Source organism: Liolophura sinensis, chromosome 6 (genome assembly GCF_032854445.1).
Source record: "Liolophura sinensis isolate JHLJ2023 chromosome 6, CUHK_Ljap_v2, whole genome shotgun sequence".
In the NCBI taxonomy this organism is placed as follows: Eukaryota; Metazoa; Mollusca; class Polyplacophora; order Chitonida; family Chitonidae; genus Liolophura; species Liolophura sinensis.
The window spans coordinates 54,355,818-54,376,761 of NC_088300.1; the positions used below are offsets into that span (position 1 = coordinate 54,355,818).

At 37.8% G+C, this 20,944-nt stretch overlaps 2 protein-coding genes across 4 annotated transcripts in view; one reads left to right on the forward strand and one right to left on the reverse strand.

Moving 5' to 3' along the window:
* The window catches only part of LOC135469117 (apoptosis-resistant E3 ubiquitin protein ligase 1-like), a 40,928-nt gene extending 33,775 nt beyond the window's left edge, over positions 1–7,153 (reverse strand). The window contains exons 1-3 of the mRNA XM_064747648.1: positions 6,824–7,153; positions 5,144–5,330; positions 2,242–2,462 (exon numbers count right to left, since the gene is read on the reverse strand). Of these exons, the coding sequence (XP_064603718.1) occupies positions 2,242–2,462; positions 5,144–5,330; positions 6,824–7,001 (586 nt within the window). The 5' untranslated portion in view covers positions 7,002–7,153. The remainder of the gene's footprint in view (positions 1–2,241; positions 2,463–5,143; positions 5,331–6,823) is intronic.
* A 608-nt stretch (positions 7,154–7,761) lies between these two features.
* On the forward strand, positions 7,762–20,066 carry LOC135466834 (SPRY domain-containing protein 3-like). 3 transcript variants are annotated; one of them, XM_064744555.1, is made up of 11 exons: positions 7,762–7,854; positions 11,337–11,470; positions 11,852–11,967; positions 12,806–12,893; positions 13,315–13,465; positions 13,961–14,152; positions 14,852–15,001; positions 15,523–15,580; positions 16,445–16,507; positions 16,803–17,014; positions 17,765–20,066. In XM_064744555.1, exons 2-11 carry the CDS (start codon positions 11,340–11,342, stop codon positions 17,897–17,899), a joined length of 1,296 nt encoding a protein of 431 aa, XP_064600625.1. In that variant the 5' UTR covers positions 7,762–7,854; positions 11,337–11,339; the 3' UTR covers positions 17,900–20,066. The 3 variants fall into 3 exon arrangements, with proteins under 3 accessions (XP_064600625.1, XP_064600623.1, XP_064600624.1); XM_064744553.1 differs by having other exon boundaries at positions 7,791–7,927; XM_064744554.1 differs by having other exon boundaries at positions 7,791–7,927; positions 13,961–14,146.
* Positions 20,067–20,944: the final 878 nt, after the last annotated feature.

Here is a 20,944-nt window from a genome sequence, read left to right on the forward strand (position 1 = left end):
AGTTAATGCAAAACTGGTGATGCCAGATCATAATACAATACAAAGTTCAATACATTCTATCACAACAATCCACTCCATATCCAAATAACACTATGCAACTACTCTGTTCATCAACAATCTTTTATCATTCAATGTTGCATTTCACAACTTTCTCCTTTTACTTCATGTACAATGCATACATACTGTACATTAATATGCTCATTTGGGGACTTTCTTTAACTACGTGTATGGTTATGCTCATTGAACTACACCTGGTTTTCTGTAAAAAATGGTACTTGCTGCTACCTCACTCAGCGCTCGGTACTATGGGGTTAGAGCAAGGAAACATGACTGGTTGGCCCGGTGTCATTATGATATGACTGGATGGGGTGGCATATCTGGCATCTTCGGCCGTATGGCCTAACCCTGCCACAGGAAAATGCAGTGCATGTACAAACATCCATAACTGAAAAATGGTTAAGCTCAACGTTAAACCCCAAGAACACACACACACACACACACATACATACATACACTTGGTGTTCACAATTTACCCTAGATATACCGGTACCTCTAGATACTGTACACTTGTGCAATTAGGCTCAGAACTTCCTGAATAGATGTTTCTAAGAGCAAGGCACCAAAGCTGAAGCCATTATTAAGCCAGGGGAAGTTGTAATGAGCTTACTGATCCTGGACAATGAAGCAATCCCCAGGTAGCTTTAGGCTTCACGGCCAGAAATAGCACAAAAATTACACTGCACATTCAGGATTATTTCATTTAAATATATCTGACAGGAATCATACGGATGAAGAGAGGAGAAAACCTTTTTACCTTACCAAGTACTTGTTTGCAGCGAACTTCGCAACATGAAAGTCAGGAGTCTGTTCAACCATGTGACTTCACTGATTTGAGGTCTAGTCACTGCGCAATGAGACTGGCCTTTAATTATAACATTATACAAATTAAATCTGACAGTGTTTCACCTTTGTAATTTGTTTTCTTTTTTTTTTTACAAGTGTTCAGTGTTGGATAGGGAATCAAATTTATATCTTTATGTGCATATATTTCTTAGAGTGCTATTTTATAGCCCACCACTTGCAGCCAAAAAAAGAGGCAAATGGATCGCTTTATAAACCTCTTCAGGTCTTGGCATAAACTAACTTGATTATTTATTCTTTTGATTGGGGTTTAATGCCTTAATCAAGAATTTAATACTTAAATGACCACGGACAGGTTATTGGGTGGAATTAAGAAGCCAGTGTAAACAATCTTCCTACATGCAGCATAAAGATTCAAGATATTTTGGTGAAAGGCAAGTGATATCCAACAAAATTTATGCAAGGCCATATAAGAACAGCAATGGCTTACTTATTTCCACCAATTATTGTTACAGTTTCTATCATGTATCAGCTTGTGTTGTTTTTTGCTGTGGTGAACACAGAAACAGGCCTCATTCATCTCACAACAATGTCATAGTTGTATAAACAGTTTCAATCATGTATCACTTTGTGTTGTGTTTTGCTGTGGTGAACACAAAAACAACCCTCACATGTCATACAAGAATGTCACAGTTCTATAAACAGTTTCTATCATGTGTCACATTGTGATTTTTTGTGATGAACCCAGAAACAGGCCTCATTCATCTCACACCAATGTCACAGTTCTATAAACAGTTTCTATCATGTATCAGCTTGTGTTGTGTTTTGCTGTGGTGAACACAGAAACAACCCTCACAAGTCATACAACAGTGTCACAGTTCTATAAACAGTTTCTATCATGTATCAGCTTGTGTTGTGTTTTGCAGTGGTGAACACAGAAACAGGCTTCATTCATCTCACAACGTCACAGTTCTATAAACAGTTTCTATCATTTGGCACCTTGTGATTTGCTGTGGTGAACAAAGAAACAGGCCTTACTCATCTCACAACAATGTCACAGTTCTAGAAACAGTTTTGCTGTGATACAACAATATCGGAGACATGTACAACATGTACAGCATTTAGAGCTGAGAATTGAAGTTCCTTACTTGTCATACCAAAGAATTTTCACTTGTTGGCAGTCAGTTTTACCAGTGAAGGATGCCCTATGTCAACCTCTGACCTTTGGTAAGATACTGGTGCTGTGTCTGACGTAACATGAACGGACTGGCACATCATATTAGTGTTAGGCAAAACAGTTCTGCATTTGAAATCAACAAGTTATTGTCACCAAGGCCTTACAAACAATTAGAGTAGTTAGAGAATATGGTAGTTACTTACCAAAGCTTGACACTGTCCACTTGGCCTGGTCAGCTAAAGCCTTGAAGCCTGCTGGTGAAGAATAGTAGGTGACTAGACTATGTCTGAACCTCAACTTCTTCAACTGATGCTGTAACACTGAGTAATCTTGAGACCTGGAAACCTTTTTGGCCAATTGTTGTAAGGTTTTGTCGGGCACATCACGTAAAGCTTCCAAGCTATTTATCCCAGAATCCACCAGTCTGCAAAGAGACAAAAATCAAGTAAAAATGTATTTATATTATTTTGGAATTAAGTACAGCATATAGTTTAACAAAACTGATGAAAAAACAGAGATGACATTCGAAACGTTTCAATTTTTCTTACAACTTATGTTTTGGCTGTAAATTATTCCGCAACAATCTTTTTTTTTAACAACTGCATCTGCAGGGTGGAAGGTGAGTGTGTCTTGGGAGAGGAGGAGTGTATAATGGGAAAGCTTTCTAAAGCTTTCACGAGGAGATTGAGAGAATTTTCCCAAAAGTTCAGTTATTAGGCTGCTGAGCTTATGAAAAAGACAGCAGGATTCAAGCCACGTTGTGCAGAGTCGTAAAAGGGACATGGTAGTTTTCTTTTTTTGATAACTGTGCGTTTTTTACTTTTTCCACTTTTGCAATCTGAGTTTTTCTCTTTTTTAAACAGGCACAAAAAAAAAAAATAAAGAAAATAAAGAAATACTCCCAGAAATTGAGAACAGGTGGAGTTTCTTATTTTTTTTAAGCAGACGAAAAAAAAGAAACTCTCAGAAAAAGATCTAGGACCCCGAGATAATAAATCAATTGGATTACAACTCGGTTCATGGTTTCGTCTAAATCGCAATATCTATGGCCAAATGATTGGCTGGTTCTGTTGAGGTCCGACTTAGTTATCTCAAGCCCCAAGATAATCATCCAATGATAGTGTCAACTACATGAGTGTCTTAACAATGCGTGAAGCAATACATATACTGATTGGCTTATTATTTCGGGGCCGAAGATCTTTTTCTGTGAGTTTTTTTTTGTCTGCTTGAAAAAAATAAACTCCCACTCGATCTCTGTTACTGGGAGTTTTTGCTTTTTTCTTCGTCTGCTTAAAAAAAGAATGTCCCGTCCAATCTCTTTTCCTGGGATTTTTTTTTTGGCCTACTAATACATAAAGAAAAACTCTGACTGAAAAAGTGGGGAAAATAAAAAACACACAGTTAAAAAAAAATAGAACCGCCATGTCCCGTTTGCGGTTTTGTATCATTCTGACCCATGGCTGTAAAGGTTTTAAAGGTAATCTTGGAGGTAAGTAAAGTACCCTAATTCTTCAACCTTTTCAACCGCCTCTTTTCAACCTGTATTTTGAAACATTCTGAAAGAGCTATGGGATGTAGACAACTAATTTGTTCAGTTTTAAGAAGCTTGTATCTATAGCGACACAAATGAATGATTTTAGCATCATTGTGATAATAATTATATGTTTAAATTCCACTGAAAAAAGTACTTTAATGGTTGAAAAAGAAATAAAGTAACTTGAACACCCAGCACACATCACCAGGTACAGAGTCAGTGCGTATGGTTCTGTTACCTCCAACATGTCTAACCTCAAAATTATACTATGCACATATATGTATGAGACTCATGTTCCTGTATTTCTCATTTGGGATAAATTAGTGTATATGTTCTCATCTCACAAATTTCACTACTATGTTCAACAAATCTTTATCTGACCACATCTTTGTAAAACAGAGAATGTAATTTGAAGATGAGGTAACACAGAAAACTGGAATTTCAGCATTCTCATTGTACCCTGATGGGGGCTTCACTGGCTTAGTTGGTTAGCGCGCTAGCGGAGCGTAATGACCTAGGAGCCTCTCAGCAATGCGGATGCCGTGAGTTCCAGTCCAGCTCATGCTGGCCTCCTCTCGGGCAGTATGTGGGAAGGTCTACCAGCAACCTGCAGATGGTCGTGGGTTTCCCCCAGCCTCTGCCCGCTTTCCTTCCACCATAATGCTGGCTGCCGTTGTATAAGTGAAATATTCTTGAGTACGGTGTAAAAAACCAGTCAAATAAATAAATAAATTGACACTGATGTCACAAAGAAAATATACACAAAGAACTTAATTAAGCACCCCACATGGTTTTCACTGTGGCGGTTTGTAACCATGTGATTAATGTTCTTCTGTATCAAAAGAGTGCAAAACGTGACCATTATGGTTGTGATCCATAAGACACTTTGGCTAATGAAAAACGACAAAATGATTGAAATCCATGTGTTTTAATGATAACACACATGCATTTCTATCATCACTGGTTCTGATGTGGAACAATGGCTTTATAAGTATGGTTCTGCAGTGAGCAGTGTTGAAGCTGTGGTTGAAATTACTCAATAAAAATGTGATTTGCAAAGGTAGTTTTCAATTTGGCTAGATCATGTACAGGTGGATCCTTTTCTGGTCCAAATGGAAGCTGCCTCGCACAAGGAATGGTAGCAACTTTTCCCTTCAGCTGAACAGGTGGTAAGAGGAGATTTTAATTTTGGGAACAGCAGTCTAGTCCAAAAGAGCAACAGGTAACATGGTTCTAAGATGGTAGCTGATGAAGTTCTGATGATGTCAGAGTTGGTGCATCGGATACATGTGCTATTAGTGACATTATGATTTTTATTATCCTCATGCATAATGAGGTAATATGAATTGAGAATTGTTTTAAGGTTATGAGACACCTCTTATTGTGACGTACAATACTGGGGCTTTGAAGAAAGCCCAGGAGACAGGACCAAGATCCAAGTTTGTGAATGTAATGATTCAGGGCAGTTAATGTGGAAGCTGCTGGGAACATGGCCAACCGCTCTCAGAGCAAAGGTTAGCTTATTTTCAGTACACACATGTACATAACAACAACTATAGTCCTGAACTTACACATCAGTGAATATCCCCAAGCCTTGAGAGATCAGCCAATATTCCAGAGTTTTTATACTCTTCAGTTCCTTGACAGCATTTGTAAAATAATCAGAGAAAATAGCCTCAAACTTTCTCCTTTCCAAACTTTTTGATAAAGAGCTGTGATCAGCCGACAATAGAATGACATCATCAAGATTCTGGACACCTGCATAATAAAGAATATAACAGAAACGTTTTAGCATTCAACATAACATTTCTTAAATTATATATGTGGTTAACCTATAATTACTGTAGTTATAATTCAACTTCTACACTGAGCATGTAAAAATATATATGCATATGCACATAAACGATCTAAACATATCATCAAAATATTTGGCAGTTCCTGTCTAGTTGTCACAGGGATGCTTCTATGACTGAAGGCTTTTGAAATAAATTTATCTTTACACCAGCAAAACTACAACAATATAAGTATTCTTGGTTACACTCTTCATTGTCAATGTCATGGTCGGAATGGTCACAGTGCCACATGTTATTCTCTATACTAGTCAAGAACTATGTTGTATGTATTGGATGATGGATCATACATGTGTACATGTATTTGTGTCAACTTTAAAAACACTATAGTTCTAAATAATAATTAACTCATCTGCATTTCTATATTACAAATCTGGTTCACCATTAGAAATAGTGTTGATTTGTTATGAAAGTTATATAAGTGAGTGTATACACATTTTTAGGGGGACGGGAATGTTTTCAACATTGGGAGGCAGCCATGCAAGCATCCCGGCACATTTCCATGAGGTTGCACCAGAGGTCATGCAAGCTTTTGACCCCAGGATGGCCTATATTCAAAGTGATTTCCAGGAAATAAAATTAGACATTATAATAATGAATAATAAGTCTTCAAGTCATGATACATGATATAGATTCATATATTCCAAAGCCAAAAATTACATATAGCTCCATACATGTATCTATGACTTTTTTTAAGCTCAGCTGCACGATGCTGTTTGATGCAAAAAATTAACGGAGACGGTGGAATGGCCAGAGGCAAGATACCATTCGAAGCCTAACTATATTAAAATAAATGCTATAATGACATGTAAATTAACATTTCTGGAAACTTCTGGGACTATCTCCCGACTTGCTTGCCAAATGATGGGAAGGGAGGTAATCACATACATGAATGAGAGAGTTAAAAAACAGCCAAGGTCTGATGCAATAACAATACCCAGATATGATTATACATAGAAATGACAGTTGTTCCACACAGCTGATAGAGGGAGTGTCAAAACGTTGAATATCTAATCCACGCAGAGTGCGTCACCAGTCAATTCTAAGCAATTTACATATTACCTCCCTTTCCAAATGCAAGTGTAAAAATCCTAAACCTTAATTATGGCATTTATACCATGCCACACCTTTATACAGGTGCGTAAATTTCCTACTTAGATCGCAGTGATGTCTTACACAAGCAGGACACCTGGCCTGGTCAAAAAGTTAAAAGCAAAAATATTCCACTAGCAAGAAGCATTTAAATAAAAGTCTGCTCATATAAAACCACAGTATTCATTTACTTTGCAGCGAAATATTGCATACCGTGCCAATTTTGACTTTTACTCTAACAGTTTAATAATAGTTTCAACTGTTAAGCACATTTTATTGTCATTGTAAATTTATTTACAGATAGCATACCTAAATCTCCCAAAGCTTTTACGTGTTGTGAAAATCCATGTTTGTCAAGCCAAGATACCAACTCTTTGTGGTCCTTTGATTTCTGTTTCACGATAAAATACCCGATTATCAACCCAATCACACCCAATAACAACAATTTCCGGGTGCATTTCTTTTTAAAACAATCCACGCCCAGCATGTTGCCAAATGTTTGATTATTTAGTTTCAGTGGGGACTACCATACTTTCTTTCCATCCTCCCCTTACAACTGCAGAAATAAGAAAGATGGCTTTATCTCCGAACAACACTATTTGATATTCTTCTGAAATGTTTTCGGTTTCTGCTAGCTGTATCAACTTCCGCTGTCAATGTTTTGACATTTATTTCAACATATCATCGCATGCGGTGCAAAGCAGAATCGGAGCGGTCCAATCAAATGACATGTTACAAAAGGATGAGTTGGGTAAGGTCTTTGAAATTTGACAGCGCGTGTCCATGCTGAGACCGGAAATGCTTCTGGGGTAATGTGTAGCAACCTCTGCTGCTGTAAAGCGGGTGTATGGATAGACATTTTGGTGATTTGGCTAAGTGGGCTTAGTATTGTTCATCATATACTAGAGTACCTTAAAAGAAAATCGATGAAAACAAACTGGTTTAAACTGAATCGATGTTATTTTTTAAAATTAATACCTGATAGGTCTGTATTATGTGGATGAGACTATTTACAAATAAAGTGGTGCATGCGCCAGCATACATTCCTGTGATAGGGTTAAGATAGTTCAACATCATATTTAGAGACAGTGCTGCCAGAAACGTATTTTTATTAATTCAGGAAAAATATTTAATAATTTCTTTTGTTTATTGCACTGTTCTACAATTAATGTATATCAATTAATTCAAAAGTGAACCATGAATGAATTAGAATAAATCAATATATTCACTTCTGGATACCGGAAGTAGTTCGAGCACAGGCAGAGGTTAATTTTAGCACAGTGGAAAATTCGACGGGTTTCGGTTACGAAATGTGAATTAAGCACGGAAGTTGTCATCAGGTAAAGTAGATATGACGAAATTACGAGATTAGAGATGGACAACTCTCGAGTTCTGAGGTTAATGCGCTTGGAGGTAATCAATGTCACAGTTTAAAAAGACATCTTTTCACCCCTGTCTGTTATACCCGTTGACTTCGCCGGCATCAATCTGGAAAGTCAATCGCGATTGTAACACATACAAAATGATTCTAGTCATTCGCCTTAACACCAGCTTGAGGTTCTGTTCTTATATTTGTACACTACCTCTGCTTATTAAACTTGTCAATAGGCCTTCAAAAGTGTTCAAATGTACGCCGTAATAAACTTTAGGGTAAGCTGAAATTCAGATGCTAAGAAATAGTAAGATAACTCTGTGGGTGATAGCTAAGAAATGGGCTGTTAGCTTTTAATATTGGGTAAAATCCAGTTCACAGCCGAAAAGCAGCCCATTGTGAAATATGGGTATGGGAACAACAATGCAAGACAGACTTAAGTGACGTGGGCAAGCATCAGGTGAATTACATGTATAAACAGATTATTGGTGTTTTGGACAAGCTTCACCTCATTCCAAGACGTATACCAGAGGCAATTTCATGATATCTGGCTTTTGTGCCCTTCTTGCAAATATCACGATTTTGTGATTATGTACGTGCAGCTATTTTATTCATGCAAGGTGCATGCACATCAGTGGTTAACTGTACATGCCATGTACATGTACTGAGCATCAACTCGCTCTCAAAACATCAATTTCTTATCATTTTAGAAGCATTAGACACTTCAGATTCTCAACAGATGTCAACATGATTGACCTACCATTTGAGGTTATTCGAGGAAAGAGACCTTATTTTTGAGTTAGACTGAGAGTTTTTGAGGAAATGTCAGATAAAGGTCAGTGTCAATGGATGCGAAAGGTGCATAAATGTCTTAGCTTGCAGACAGACCATGACAGCACAGGGCTGATATCAGTCCTATACGCCCAGTCATAGAACTTTACATGTACTGTATATAAAGAGGGACGAGGTTGGAAACCAAGTCTTATCAGAGAAATTAAGTATTTCTCACTTAGTTTTACACTTATCTGCACTTCGAGGTGTACTGCTAGTCTCATGCAGCCAGATAGTCACCATTTAATGTGGAGTCTGCTAATGACCTAGTCCTAGGTAGCTAATTTCAGGCATGAAGATTTCAGAATTGCTGGGAAACACTTTTTTGGTTACATGTACTTTTGACGTAGGAAAGTACATTTCTAATCTAATTTCAGATCTAATTTTCATTTACATTGTAAATTAAAAATTATCATAATCCCTCAACCTTGTTGTTTAAAATCTATCAACTGTCACTGAATGATTAAGGTATCTGACTGCAAACTATGGAGGGGAGGGGGGGGGGGAGAGGAGGAGAGAACAGGGTACTCTAAACTTTGTCAGTTTGAGCTGTCTCCCTTACCCGAAGACTACAATGAAGCATGTGTTAAATACAACTTCCACAACAACCTTGAATTCAAAGGAATCTTAGAATCCAAATTTCATATGAATCACAACTTCCTTGGTCAAGGAGCTTGACTGGCTTTCTGTTCTTCATGTAATTAATCGGCTGTGCTACTTCCTGTCCATGGTGGCAGATAGCATTGCAGGCTGACTGTACACAGAGATTGAAAAAGGTCCATTCTTCATGAGACACTTGTGGTAACAAAGTACACGCGCCTAGTGACACCTTAGCTACAATTTGAAGGTTCACAACTCAAGTCCTCAGACAATTAACTCTGTTCAATGTTTACTTAGCAGTACTGAGTGAGTAGCCAAGCCTTTTTGTGTTGGAAACGGACTTTCGGTTCCATGAATTTTAATCATGGGAACTGAGGTGGGAACAGAACAATCGTTTCGGTGAAATTCTCATGGCTGTCATTTGTTGAAATTTGCATAAAAAAGTCTGATGCAAAACTTATTTTAAGAGATAATATACAATCCACAGTGCATTGTCATGATATGTAGGCTATATGTTTATATCCTTTTCCATACTCATGCTATATTTCATGCTATATCTCCAGAATGCTTTTGCATATTAATACAGATCAGATAACTTACCCATTGTCATGGTGCATCGTCTTAGTTTATTTCTGCTTTTCATAGTCTACAGTCTCTCATTTTCCAGGAGGTCAGTATGCATGTTCAAAGAGATGTACTTTTTTGCCTTTCATTCTTGTTCTGGTAAATGTATTTTAAGATTATGAATTGATATGATGATATGAAAATTTACTACTGGTAGATTTACATCCAATCTAGCATAATTTAAATAATTGACAGGAACAGTAATGCCACAGTATAAAGCTTGCCACCGTCATATACATACTCGAGAGTACGGAGTAAAACAACAATGGAATAGATAAATAAATGAATCATTTTGCATGTGTGATGGCAGGGATTAAAGGCTGCCACTGCCACTATATATTCATAGAAAAAATGATATGGGACACAGTTATCACAGAAAAAAATGTAAAAAAACTGTGTGAAGTTTTGAAGCCGAGATGATGAAGTTCAGCACTGGGGATAAGGCACTGACGGACAATTCACTCTGAGTAGCCATGTTGTTGACGCCCTTATGAACTTGGCCTGTCACTAGCACTGAAAGCGTCACCTGATAATTGGCTGTCACGTCAATAAAAAAAATTAGCTCTTGATTGTCAGTGTGGTTTCTTATAGTGGATAGACAGATATTGATGCATTAAATTGGATTTTCAGTCAGTTTAAGTGTTAAACGGGTGTATGTTGGACATTTATGAGCAGGGAGCTGAGAACGGCTGCCCGTGTCGCAATGCGTACATGTTGGGCAGGAGACTGCAGTAACTTGTTAAGGTGAGCTGGCTAGAGAACTGCCTTGGGAGAGTCATGGCTTGAAGAAAAATATTGTGACTTTGCATTATTTTTCCCTAGCTTTTGTCCACAAACATCGCCTGACCAAAGGCCAAATTAAAGGAAATATCGGCCATTTGAACATGGAATGGAGCTAATCCTCTTTGGTTGGGCATCAGGCGTTTGTTTGTATTTTCTCATTGCCACATTGTTTAATACCGATGGTACTGGAGAGCTCCTAGGTTTTGTGACATAACTCTATATGGCTATAACAGGGCAAAATGGCATCACCAAATGAGTGGCTAGGTACTGATTATTGTTTCCTATTTATTTTGTTGATAAGCGGTGTGGAATTTTTGAAGTATTTTTAGAACATTTCTGGAATACTACTTTATTAATTAATTCCGCTTTAGTGACTGATTTTATGTTTACTTTAAGATCTTCATCAATGCCACAAATTTATCTGCACCCTAAACAGTAGTGCAGAAATTGATGAAAAGGGTTATAGGGTCTCTTTACAAACATCGTTGTATAAAAAAAAGGAAATTCATTTCTGCCTCAGGTGACAATTTTAAGTAATCTCCACAAATCCGTATTAAAATTAACTTTTTTCTTTTTAAGAGAAAATTTGTCATTGAAATGTTATTCTGGCAGGATATGGAGGAGATACTACAGCGGCATCGGTTCATGCACGCTTTTCCCCGTCGCCGGCTTCGCATTCGGGACAAGGGTGAAGCGGCAAAACAGCCACGGTTTGAGAGGATACTGGTAGAGGGGGATGTGCTGGGGTAAGGCTCACACAGAGAGTGTTGTACCTAAGCTCACGATACTGCTTTGAAAGAAAGAAAATTATTCCGAGCATTGTTATTCTTTACGTCATCACAGATTGACATAGAGACATAAGACATACATGAGAAACGTATCAGCCTGTTTGATTATCTGTACATACACAGTAAATATTACATATAAGGAAAGCCCTTGTGGCTGATCAAAAAGTTATCCTGTCTTACAAAAACATAAGAATTTGTTGCCTGTTTCCTGATTTGCTATTAGTAATGCTCAAGTGAAATAATTCTAATTTGTATGGATTATCAAATGCCCTGGTAGTAGGAATGACCTCAACTGTTCTGGTTTTGTATAGATGATTTTAATGTGTTATATCTGGACAGGTATGTTCCTAATGAAGATAATCGAGTCGGTGTTTACATCTCACCTCACCCACTAACCCCAGACAACAATTACTTTGAGGTAGAAATCCTGGACACTGGCCTAATAGGGGCCATTGGTAAGTGTCTTCGTGTCTAGCAGGACCTAATACACATTTCCAGTTAAAGTTTTTTTTTATCATATATCTGGTGAAAGTTTATAAGTGCGAAATTGTATTCAGAGCTACCTTTATACTGTAGACTGAAACATGAGAATTTGTGGTCCTGTCTGATATTAGATTCAAGGCATTTCTATTTTATGTACATGTATGTAGGTATGTAGTGAAAAACAGGGGTTTCACATATTCCTGAGGTTTTTCCACTGGGACCAAACTTCCACAATGATAGGAACATGTCCAGTGGGTTCTCCAAATACTGCTAACTGTATATTAGTAGTTTTTCTGATGCTTGGTATCCCAAACTTGCAATGTTTATCACCCACTGTAAACCTTGTTTGAAAATATTTTATGCTCTAATACACCAGTAAAGTAATAAATTGGTTTAAACATAGCTGATATAGTTTTCTTTCAAGATATCATTCTGATTGTTATATCCTAAAACTTTTTTTTTTTTCACTTATAGGAAGTTTTGTGAAGCTGTAATTAGTTCTAAAAGTAAACGAGTCTGTGGTGCAGTACATTATTCTATGGGTGTTACCTGATACGTGCACATCATATATTAAGATAGATGTACAAACGTTATAAGGAGTGTAAGGACTGAGTGTCATAACACCAATATGTTTTGTAAGTCTGGTTAACTTATGTGTCCAATAAGTGGTTGACAGATAGTCTATCACTGAGTACACTGGTTTCCTCCACCCATAAATGCTGACCACCAGTGTACAGGTAAAGCATTCATTGCGTGAAGTATTGTGTGAAACAACAATCAAATGATATCATAAACTCCATCTGTTCACAGCTATTGGTCTAGTCCCTTGCCATTACCCATTAGACAGGCAGCCTGGCTGGAACTCGGAGTCTGTAGGATATCATGCAGATGATGGGAAGTAAGTCAACTTCAGACTGAGCTATTAGACATTCTACCAAGCTTGTTGGTTGGATTATTGTGATGGCACTTAGCCTTTCTGTTATATTACAGGACAAGCATCTCTTTTTACTTTGGGTAAACTCAGATTTGTGCTATGTTAAATATGACTTTTGTGGACTGTAATGAGTCATTTTTATTCATTGAATTTTTGTACCTGCATCTGTTGTAAAAGCTTGCAAAACTTACTACAATACTACAGTACTTACTACATACTACAAATCAGTGTGTTTTCAAAGATGTTTAGGTAATGTGTGGTGCTTATGTCGAATTATTTGCTTCTTTATAAGTTCATGTTTTCATTCTTGTGTTTAATGTTACAATGTAGGTATACCCATTTCCCCATACTTTATGAATAAATCTGTTTGTTTTGTTTTTTTCAGGCTGTTCAAGGCAAATGGGTTTGGTAGAGTTTTCGGACCAAAGAACTATATAGGGGACAAAGTTGGTTGTGGGATAATATTTGATAGAGATGAGGATGAAGAAGGTCACAAACCAACAGCCAAGGTTTTCTTCACACGGAACGGCAAAGAGGTGGGTCTGACTTAGAGGCAAGATTAGCCTGTATAGGTATGAAATGCACGTGACAAATTAAGTATACATCTTCAGTAAAAATGATTAGGAGGTCTGAATTGACTAATTTACCTACCTTCTTAACCTTTGAAGATTAACAATAGCTGTCAAAAGCGCTAGAACATACTTGTTGTAGTTTTGTTACAACTGAAGAACGCTAGAACCAAAAGTAAAAATTACAGTTTAAAATGGCCTTAGTAATTCTGCAATTAGTGTTGGTAAATTTGCAATGCTGAATTCTCTACCCTATTACTAAGCAATAATCTTTCCTTGCATTGTATTAGTGGAATTTACTGGTATGATGATGGTAATGTCATGTTAGCGATTTGATTTTCCATGCTTGTATGTTATCACATTTGGTTGTACCCAGCTTTTTATTTTTACATCAGAGCATACTTGAACCTGGTCACACATGAACATAAATTCCAGTACAATATATCTACTTTTGTATTACAGATTGGGAAAGTAGCAGTGCCTGTGCCTGCTGAGGGCCTGTACCCTGCCATTGGTATGCACTCCGAGGGGGAGGAGGTGCGACTCAACCTGGAGGCAGAGTGGCAGGCTGAGGACGTGATCCTCATGGCCGTGGACAACTGTGAGGAGGAGTGGTCACGTCTCCATGACGTCAAGCTGAACGGCAGTGTAAGTGTGAGTACAACCTCCTTTCTTCATATATTTGATATTTCGATATTTGGGGTGTAAATAGATAGATGTATAACACTTTGGCTTCATGTAAAAGGTGCCATGTAAGGACAGATGGAGAGTAGAGTGCCTTGGCTTCATGTGAAAATTGCCATGTAAGTAGATAGAGAGGCAAAGTGCCTTGGCTTCATGTGAAAGTTGCCTTGTATATACATCTAGCTACAGTGTTGTGCTTTGAGCATGTGTAAAAGTTGCCATGTAACAGAAATACAAAAGCGTAGAGAATTGTGTCCATGTGAATGTTTCCATTTCTGTAAGTGCAGTAGGGAAGCGTTTTAGCTCATGTGAAATTCTGACCATTTAAATAAACAGTTAATAACCGCTGAAAAGAATCCAGTTATAATGTGCTTGTTCTTTTTTGAACAATTAAGTTGTGAGGTCTGATCTTTGTTCAGGGATACTATGTTTGTTTATGATTGTTTTTGTTTGCAGATTCCTCTATATGTAGGATTACACTGGTCTAAGTGACCTGTTTCAAGTAGACTTCTCAGTTACTTTGGAGTAGTTGGCACTTATATATGGAAGAAGCAAATGTCCTCTAGAAAAAGTTCTATATTTGATTGCTGACTGGTGGAAACGTTCAGATATTTTCTGAAAGTATATGCATGAAACACCAGACCATTTTGATGTTTATATGTTGTTCAGATCCTGGAGTACACTGGTCGAGGGAAAAGCATAATAGATGTGGGTTTGGCCCAAGCCAGATTTCCCCTTGACACAACATACCACTACTTCGAAATAGAAATTGTGGACCCAGGAGAAAACTGTTACATAGCCATAGGTCTAGCCAGAAGGGTGAGTACAGGCATGAGATTTATCCTCTTTTTGGAGGAATTCCTCTTATTTATACAAAAAATAAATCAGAAAAATGTTCAGAATGTAATTCAGAAATGCTAATAATGACAAAATTATGAGGACGACATATAGTTTCCTCTTTTTGATCCCAGTGTCTGTCTCATCCCTGTGAGTGTGGTCATTACCATTATCTAAGGTATGAGATGACAAGTTCAGACCCAGGCCTTGTTGTTCAGTGCAAATGGCACTGCTTGTATTCTGTTATTAATTATTAATCTTACCAAGCTTTTTTTACACAGAACCTAAATGAAGCTGAGTGGAGAGCAGCAAGTTTTATCTGGCTCCTTCTTTACTTCAGGCATTTTTCTCTGGGCTTTAAAGTGAATTAATCGCAAGGAAACTCTTTCAAATATAAAGGAATAAAAAAAAAAAAAAATGGTCAAGACTAGTCTGCTTCTACTGCTAACATGTACCATTTGTAGTATTCAAGTTTCTAACATAGCAATGGTTTTATATTTCAGGATTATCCAAAGCACAGACACCCTGGGTGGAACCGAGGCTCCATAGCCTATCATGCAGGTAACAATATATATAGAATAGTCTTTATTGCGAATCTTCCAAGTGATATATGCGACATGTTTTGTGTGTGCGGGCAGAACTACTTTGATTGTCTTAATGTCACGTATGTGCGAGATGTGCAATTTATAACCCACTGAAAAATATTTGTCTCGATGACTCTTTTACAGATCAGATGTTGGCTTAGCTGGGATTGATTTGTAATCGTCATCTTTGTACACTAATGAATGAGTAGTAGTAGTATTGTGAGAATTATTTCGTTTAGAACTCCTTTGTTGGGAATGTATATAAGCCAAAACTCTTGTGGCTCCTTATGTGACTACTTCGGTGCGGTAATGGTTAGAGGGTCTGCCTCGAAGTTGGAAGACCCTGCATCAAACCCGGGCTGGGTCATACCAAAGACATTGAAAAATGCTACTGTGTGTTCAGCTCTGAGAGGTTAGAGCAAGGAAACAGGACTGGTTGGCACGGTGTCAATATGTGACTGTGTGGTGTGTCATGTCTGGTGTCCGCATGATACTTCTGTCATGGCAGCACTTTTGCGGCATGGATTCGCCCTGCCACAAAAAGACACTGTATATGTACATGTATACACACCCAATGACTCCTCGTCGTCATATGACTGACATATTGTTAAGTACGATGTAAAACCCCAAGCATACATACATACATTCTTTATTTCTAACCAGGTGAGGGAAAATGTGAGGATGGGTCGTATCAAGGTTACCATTGACATCAAGAACAATTCTGTACAGATTTTTGTGTCTTGGGGGTGGATTTCAGGACTAACTATTATTTTAATTGAGTAATTTGGCTTTGTGGGTGTTGTATGACTGATGCTCATACAAATGATTGTATTTTTTTCAGATGATGGGAAGATATTTGTGGGCAGTGGAGTAGGTGATCCATTCGGTCCAAGGTGTCATAAAGGTAAACTCGAGTTTTCTTCCAAAATCAAATGATATCCTGAGATCTGCAATTCATCAACCCAAAAACTTGAGCCTAATCTATGCCATGCCATGGCACAGTTCAGTCTCTCACACGATGGATAGTTTTGTGGTCTAATACTATTGAGCTGTAGGATATTTAAATCTGTAAGCCATATCTCACTGGGCATGTCCCGTGATATTGATAACATCTGAATTTTATTTATTTAGTTGTTTGAATATTTAATATTTCCATGTTTTCTTGGGGGTAAATTCTCTTCCTTGTCTTTTACCTTCAGGTGATATAATGGGTTGTGGGATTCTGTTCCCGCGGGATTATAACAGTGATGCTGACAGTGATGGGTCATCAGCAGCCAGCCCTGACTACCCTAATGTGGAGGAGCTGTTATTGGAGGACTATCACACTTCTGACTCAGATGAGGAGGAGTTCTGGGGACCAGGGGCAGGGCCATGGGAAAAACCCATCGCAGAATATGGTGCTAAGGTCAAGGTAAGCCATCCACCTTCTCAAGTGGTGATGCTATTACAGGAAATGATCTAAAATTTCACCCCAAAACATGTGTTTTTAAAAGCAAAGTAAATGTCAAGAGATATGGAGCTAATTGTTACATATTTCTAGAAGGATATCATCCTTCTCTCCTAACAAACCAACTTTTCTGAGATGGACAGAACTCTCAGAATCAGGTAAATTGTGCATCTTAGCCATGGGCGAAAGTTTAGGTCACACCTTATCTTACCTCAAGAACAGTTATACATGTATGTAGTATTGAAAAAGGTAGTGTCTTTTCACATGCTTTGGCAAGCTTTTTCCAGCAATCCACAATCAGAATGCTATTATTTTAGTATAGTTAAAAATGGATAAGCTGACAATTACAAAAGATAAAATGAATTAAACATAATTTTTGTTTGTTTGCAGTGTTATTTTGCTCACGTGACGGTGGTTTCTCAGAGTTGGATAGTCTCTTGGTTGATTTATTTGTACTGGAGTCACCATATGGAAATACCCCACATACGACATCCAACTGCATACACACTCAGAGACAAATACTTTGCATGACCACATGTTTTACACTGTAAATATACCAAAATTTCAGGCATCAGCTGATTAACCCAGCAATTAGGCATTATATTCCACTTATTAAGACTAGATACTTATTGCTGACATTGGATTGTGTCGTTTTTGCAGGCTGCAACAATGGTAAATTATACTATTTAATGTTTTTGTTTTTCCTTTTATCAGATATTTTTCACACGAAATGGAAAAACAATAGGCCAGAAAGAAATCCGTATGCCAAAGGGAGGTTTCTATCCAACAGTTGGAATGTTGAGTAGTGATGAAAAAGTGAGAGTTGACCTTCGTCCTTTGACTGGTTGAAAGCTTCTGCTTGTTTTGGATGATAAGCTGAAAGCTCAAGTGTTGACTGCCATGTAAGCGTGTGGACATCTATGAGAGGACCTGCTGTGGGAGATATGTCCACTTGGTCAGTTTTGTGATCAATGTTGTGTTATGTGTGCGTGAGGTGGAGTGGCTGTGTCAGACTGTTAACTGGTATTTCTGATATTTTATTGTATAAACTGTACAGATGTAGTCTCCAAGCAGCTCTTACCAAGATAAAAATCAGCAGCTGCATGCATTGCTTTAGTGAAACTGTTACATATTGTAGACTTGTGCAGCAGTTCGGTAATGTTTTAGTATCACAGGTAACTCAAAGCTTATACCTGGACAAAATATGAAAGTTATGCGGTAATTTGAGACATTGACTTTGTTGATAGCAGGGCCATACCCTGTTATTTTAAGGTATCTCAGTTGTACTGTTGATGCCATCTAGCTGTTGTGGCTGTGTCATCTAGCTGTTGTTACTTTGTCATCCAGCTGTTGTCATCGGGCTGTTCAGGTGGTGTCATCCAGCCGTTGTCACAATGTCATCCAGCTGTTGTGGCAGTGTTATCCACCTGTTATGGCAGTGTCATCCAGGTGTTATGGCAGTGTATTTAAGCTGGTATGGCAGTGTCATCCAGCTGTTATGGCGATGACATTTAGCTGTGATGTGGGTGTCATCCAGCTGTTGTAGCGGTGTCATCCAGATGTTATGGCAGTGCATTTTAAGCTGCTATGGTGGTGTCATTTAGCTGTTACAGCGCTGTCATCCAACTTGTATGGTGGTGTCATCCAGCTTTTATGGCAGTGTCATCCAGCTTTTATGGCAGTGGCATCTAGTTTTCATTTTAGTTTCCTCCAGTTTTTATTTTTATGTCAGCCAGCTGTTCTGTTGGTTCCAATAACATTGAGCTACACATGTGTTTCTTAACACTGTTGCCAAGTCCCCTGGTTTCAGTTCATGGTAACAGAGCCAGTATTGACAGTGCTAGTGTTTTGATCATGTTTGGAGATCATATATTAATTGTATGTAGATCCTAAAACTCAAAACACATACCTGTTACTTTTATCCATCTGTGCAATTGTTGTCTCTTGTGTTCTTTTTTACATATTTCGTTTTAATACTGTGGCTTTTAGCAGAGTAGATTGTTTGATATTTAGACTGGTATATATTTTGCTATTTGTATAATTTTAGAGAAGCTGTATTAATGCTGCAGTTATCATGTGCCATTTCCATGCCAAAGACTTGCACAAGTATAAATGAGATAGGAATACTGTAGTTACCCAGACCAGCCATAGTTCTCTGAGCACACGGTAACACTGCTGTGTAGAGGTTCTAGGGGTGGGACTGGCTTTAGTCTCTGTGTAGTCACCCTTGTCTACATGTACTTACAGGAGCAGGGTGATGTCATCTCCTTTTGTAGGCTTTTGTTGTTGTTTTGGACATTCCGTTTGTGCATGTCTCAAGTTAGAAAGGATATTTCTTAAATTGAATGTCATCATTTTGTTCCACATATCTTTTAGTTTAACAGAATTGTAAAAAAAACTTAAGGAGGTATTGTCACTTCCTTTTTCCTTTTGTGTCAAAATGTTGTAAACATGAATTTGTTGTTGAAGATATGAGAGTTGGTTTGCAATTTATACAGTTGCAGATTTGAAGGAGCTTCAAGTCAGTATGTACAGAACTTATCACAAATAGGTTGTTATAGTTCATGGCTTCTGTTAAGATGTCTGGTTAAGTATTTTGTCACTTGTTATTTTCCATTCAGGGATAGTATTGAAACCTCATAATCGGCTTATGTACATGTCTTATCCCCCAGTCCAGTTGTCTGTCCAGTGTAATTTGTGTTCATGCCATACATCCGCAGCAGTTTATATTTTGTGTATATATGTATATGTATTTATTATCAGGCAAGTGATGTGATATTTATACCTATCCGTGCAAACCTTTTAGCCTGTTATTTTAGCCAGCACGATGTTGGCAACTGTTGTACATTTGGAAGTTTCAGACTGGACACGCTGGTCTGTCTTGTGTGTGGTGGAGGAAGTTAAAACTGAACCTAGTTCGGTCTTTTCACTTCCATTCTCAAGGTCGCTGTGGTGCATCTTGGGATGTCCTGTTACTATGCATTAATATGTATGGATGGTTTGTTTTGTTTTTTTGGCGGGGAGTGGGGGGGGGGGATTTTTTTTTTTTTTTTTAACACATTTCTCAGTTTTAAATGTGACTAGAAATTTACAGAATTTTTCCCCATTAGCTGCAAACAGTGTATGTGGTTCAGGTAGTTGCTTACTAGTGTGGAAGTATGTATTTGCATTGATTAACAGGAAGTGATAATTGGTTATTACTTAAGATATTTCTGTTGTCAAAATCTAGACCTTAACTGATTAGTAAGTTTTGCAAGAATTCAATCCATCTGCATCACTAAAGAAATTACCCTTGTTTGTTACATGCTTCACTGTGTTGATATTCTAGTAGTGACAATGTAACAAACGATTGATTTAAGGCTTAAGATGCATTTTCACCATGTTCAGTCACCTCTATGGTTTGTATACAGTCCAATAACATGTACAGGGCAAGCAAATTCACTTCCCTTGGTCAAAGAACTGAACCGCAACCCTTCAATATCAAAGAAATAAATAATTCTCTTAACTGGACATTTTTCCTTTGTTTGTTTTTGTTATGTTTTTTGAGATGTATTTGAAAGATTTATTTATTTTTCGGTGATCGGTGGTTTATGCCATACTCAAGAACATTTCACTTACATGATGACAGGCAGTAATATTGTGAGAGGAACCCAGGGGAAACCTTCTACCAACAACAGGTTGCTGGCAGACCTTCCGACATACAACTGGAGAAGTCAACTTGAGCTGGACTTCACAGTGACCGCATCGATGAGAGACTCCTGAGTGACTGTTTTGTACGAGCTAATCACCCTTTCATGGAGTCCCCAGTATTTGACAGATGTTCATTGCTAGACTCTAAAACATGTCAGATGTAATGGTAGTAAGTTCTATAGCAGGAAGAAACAGTCCAGAGCA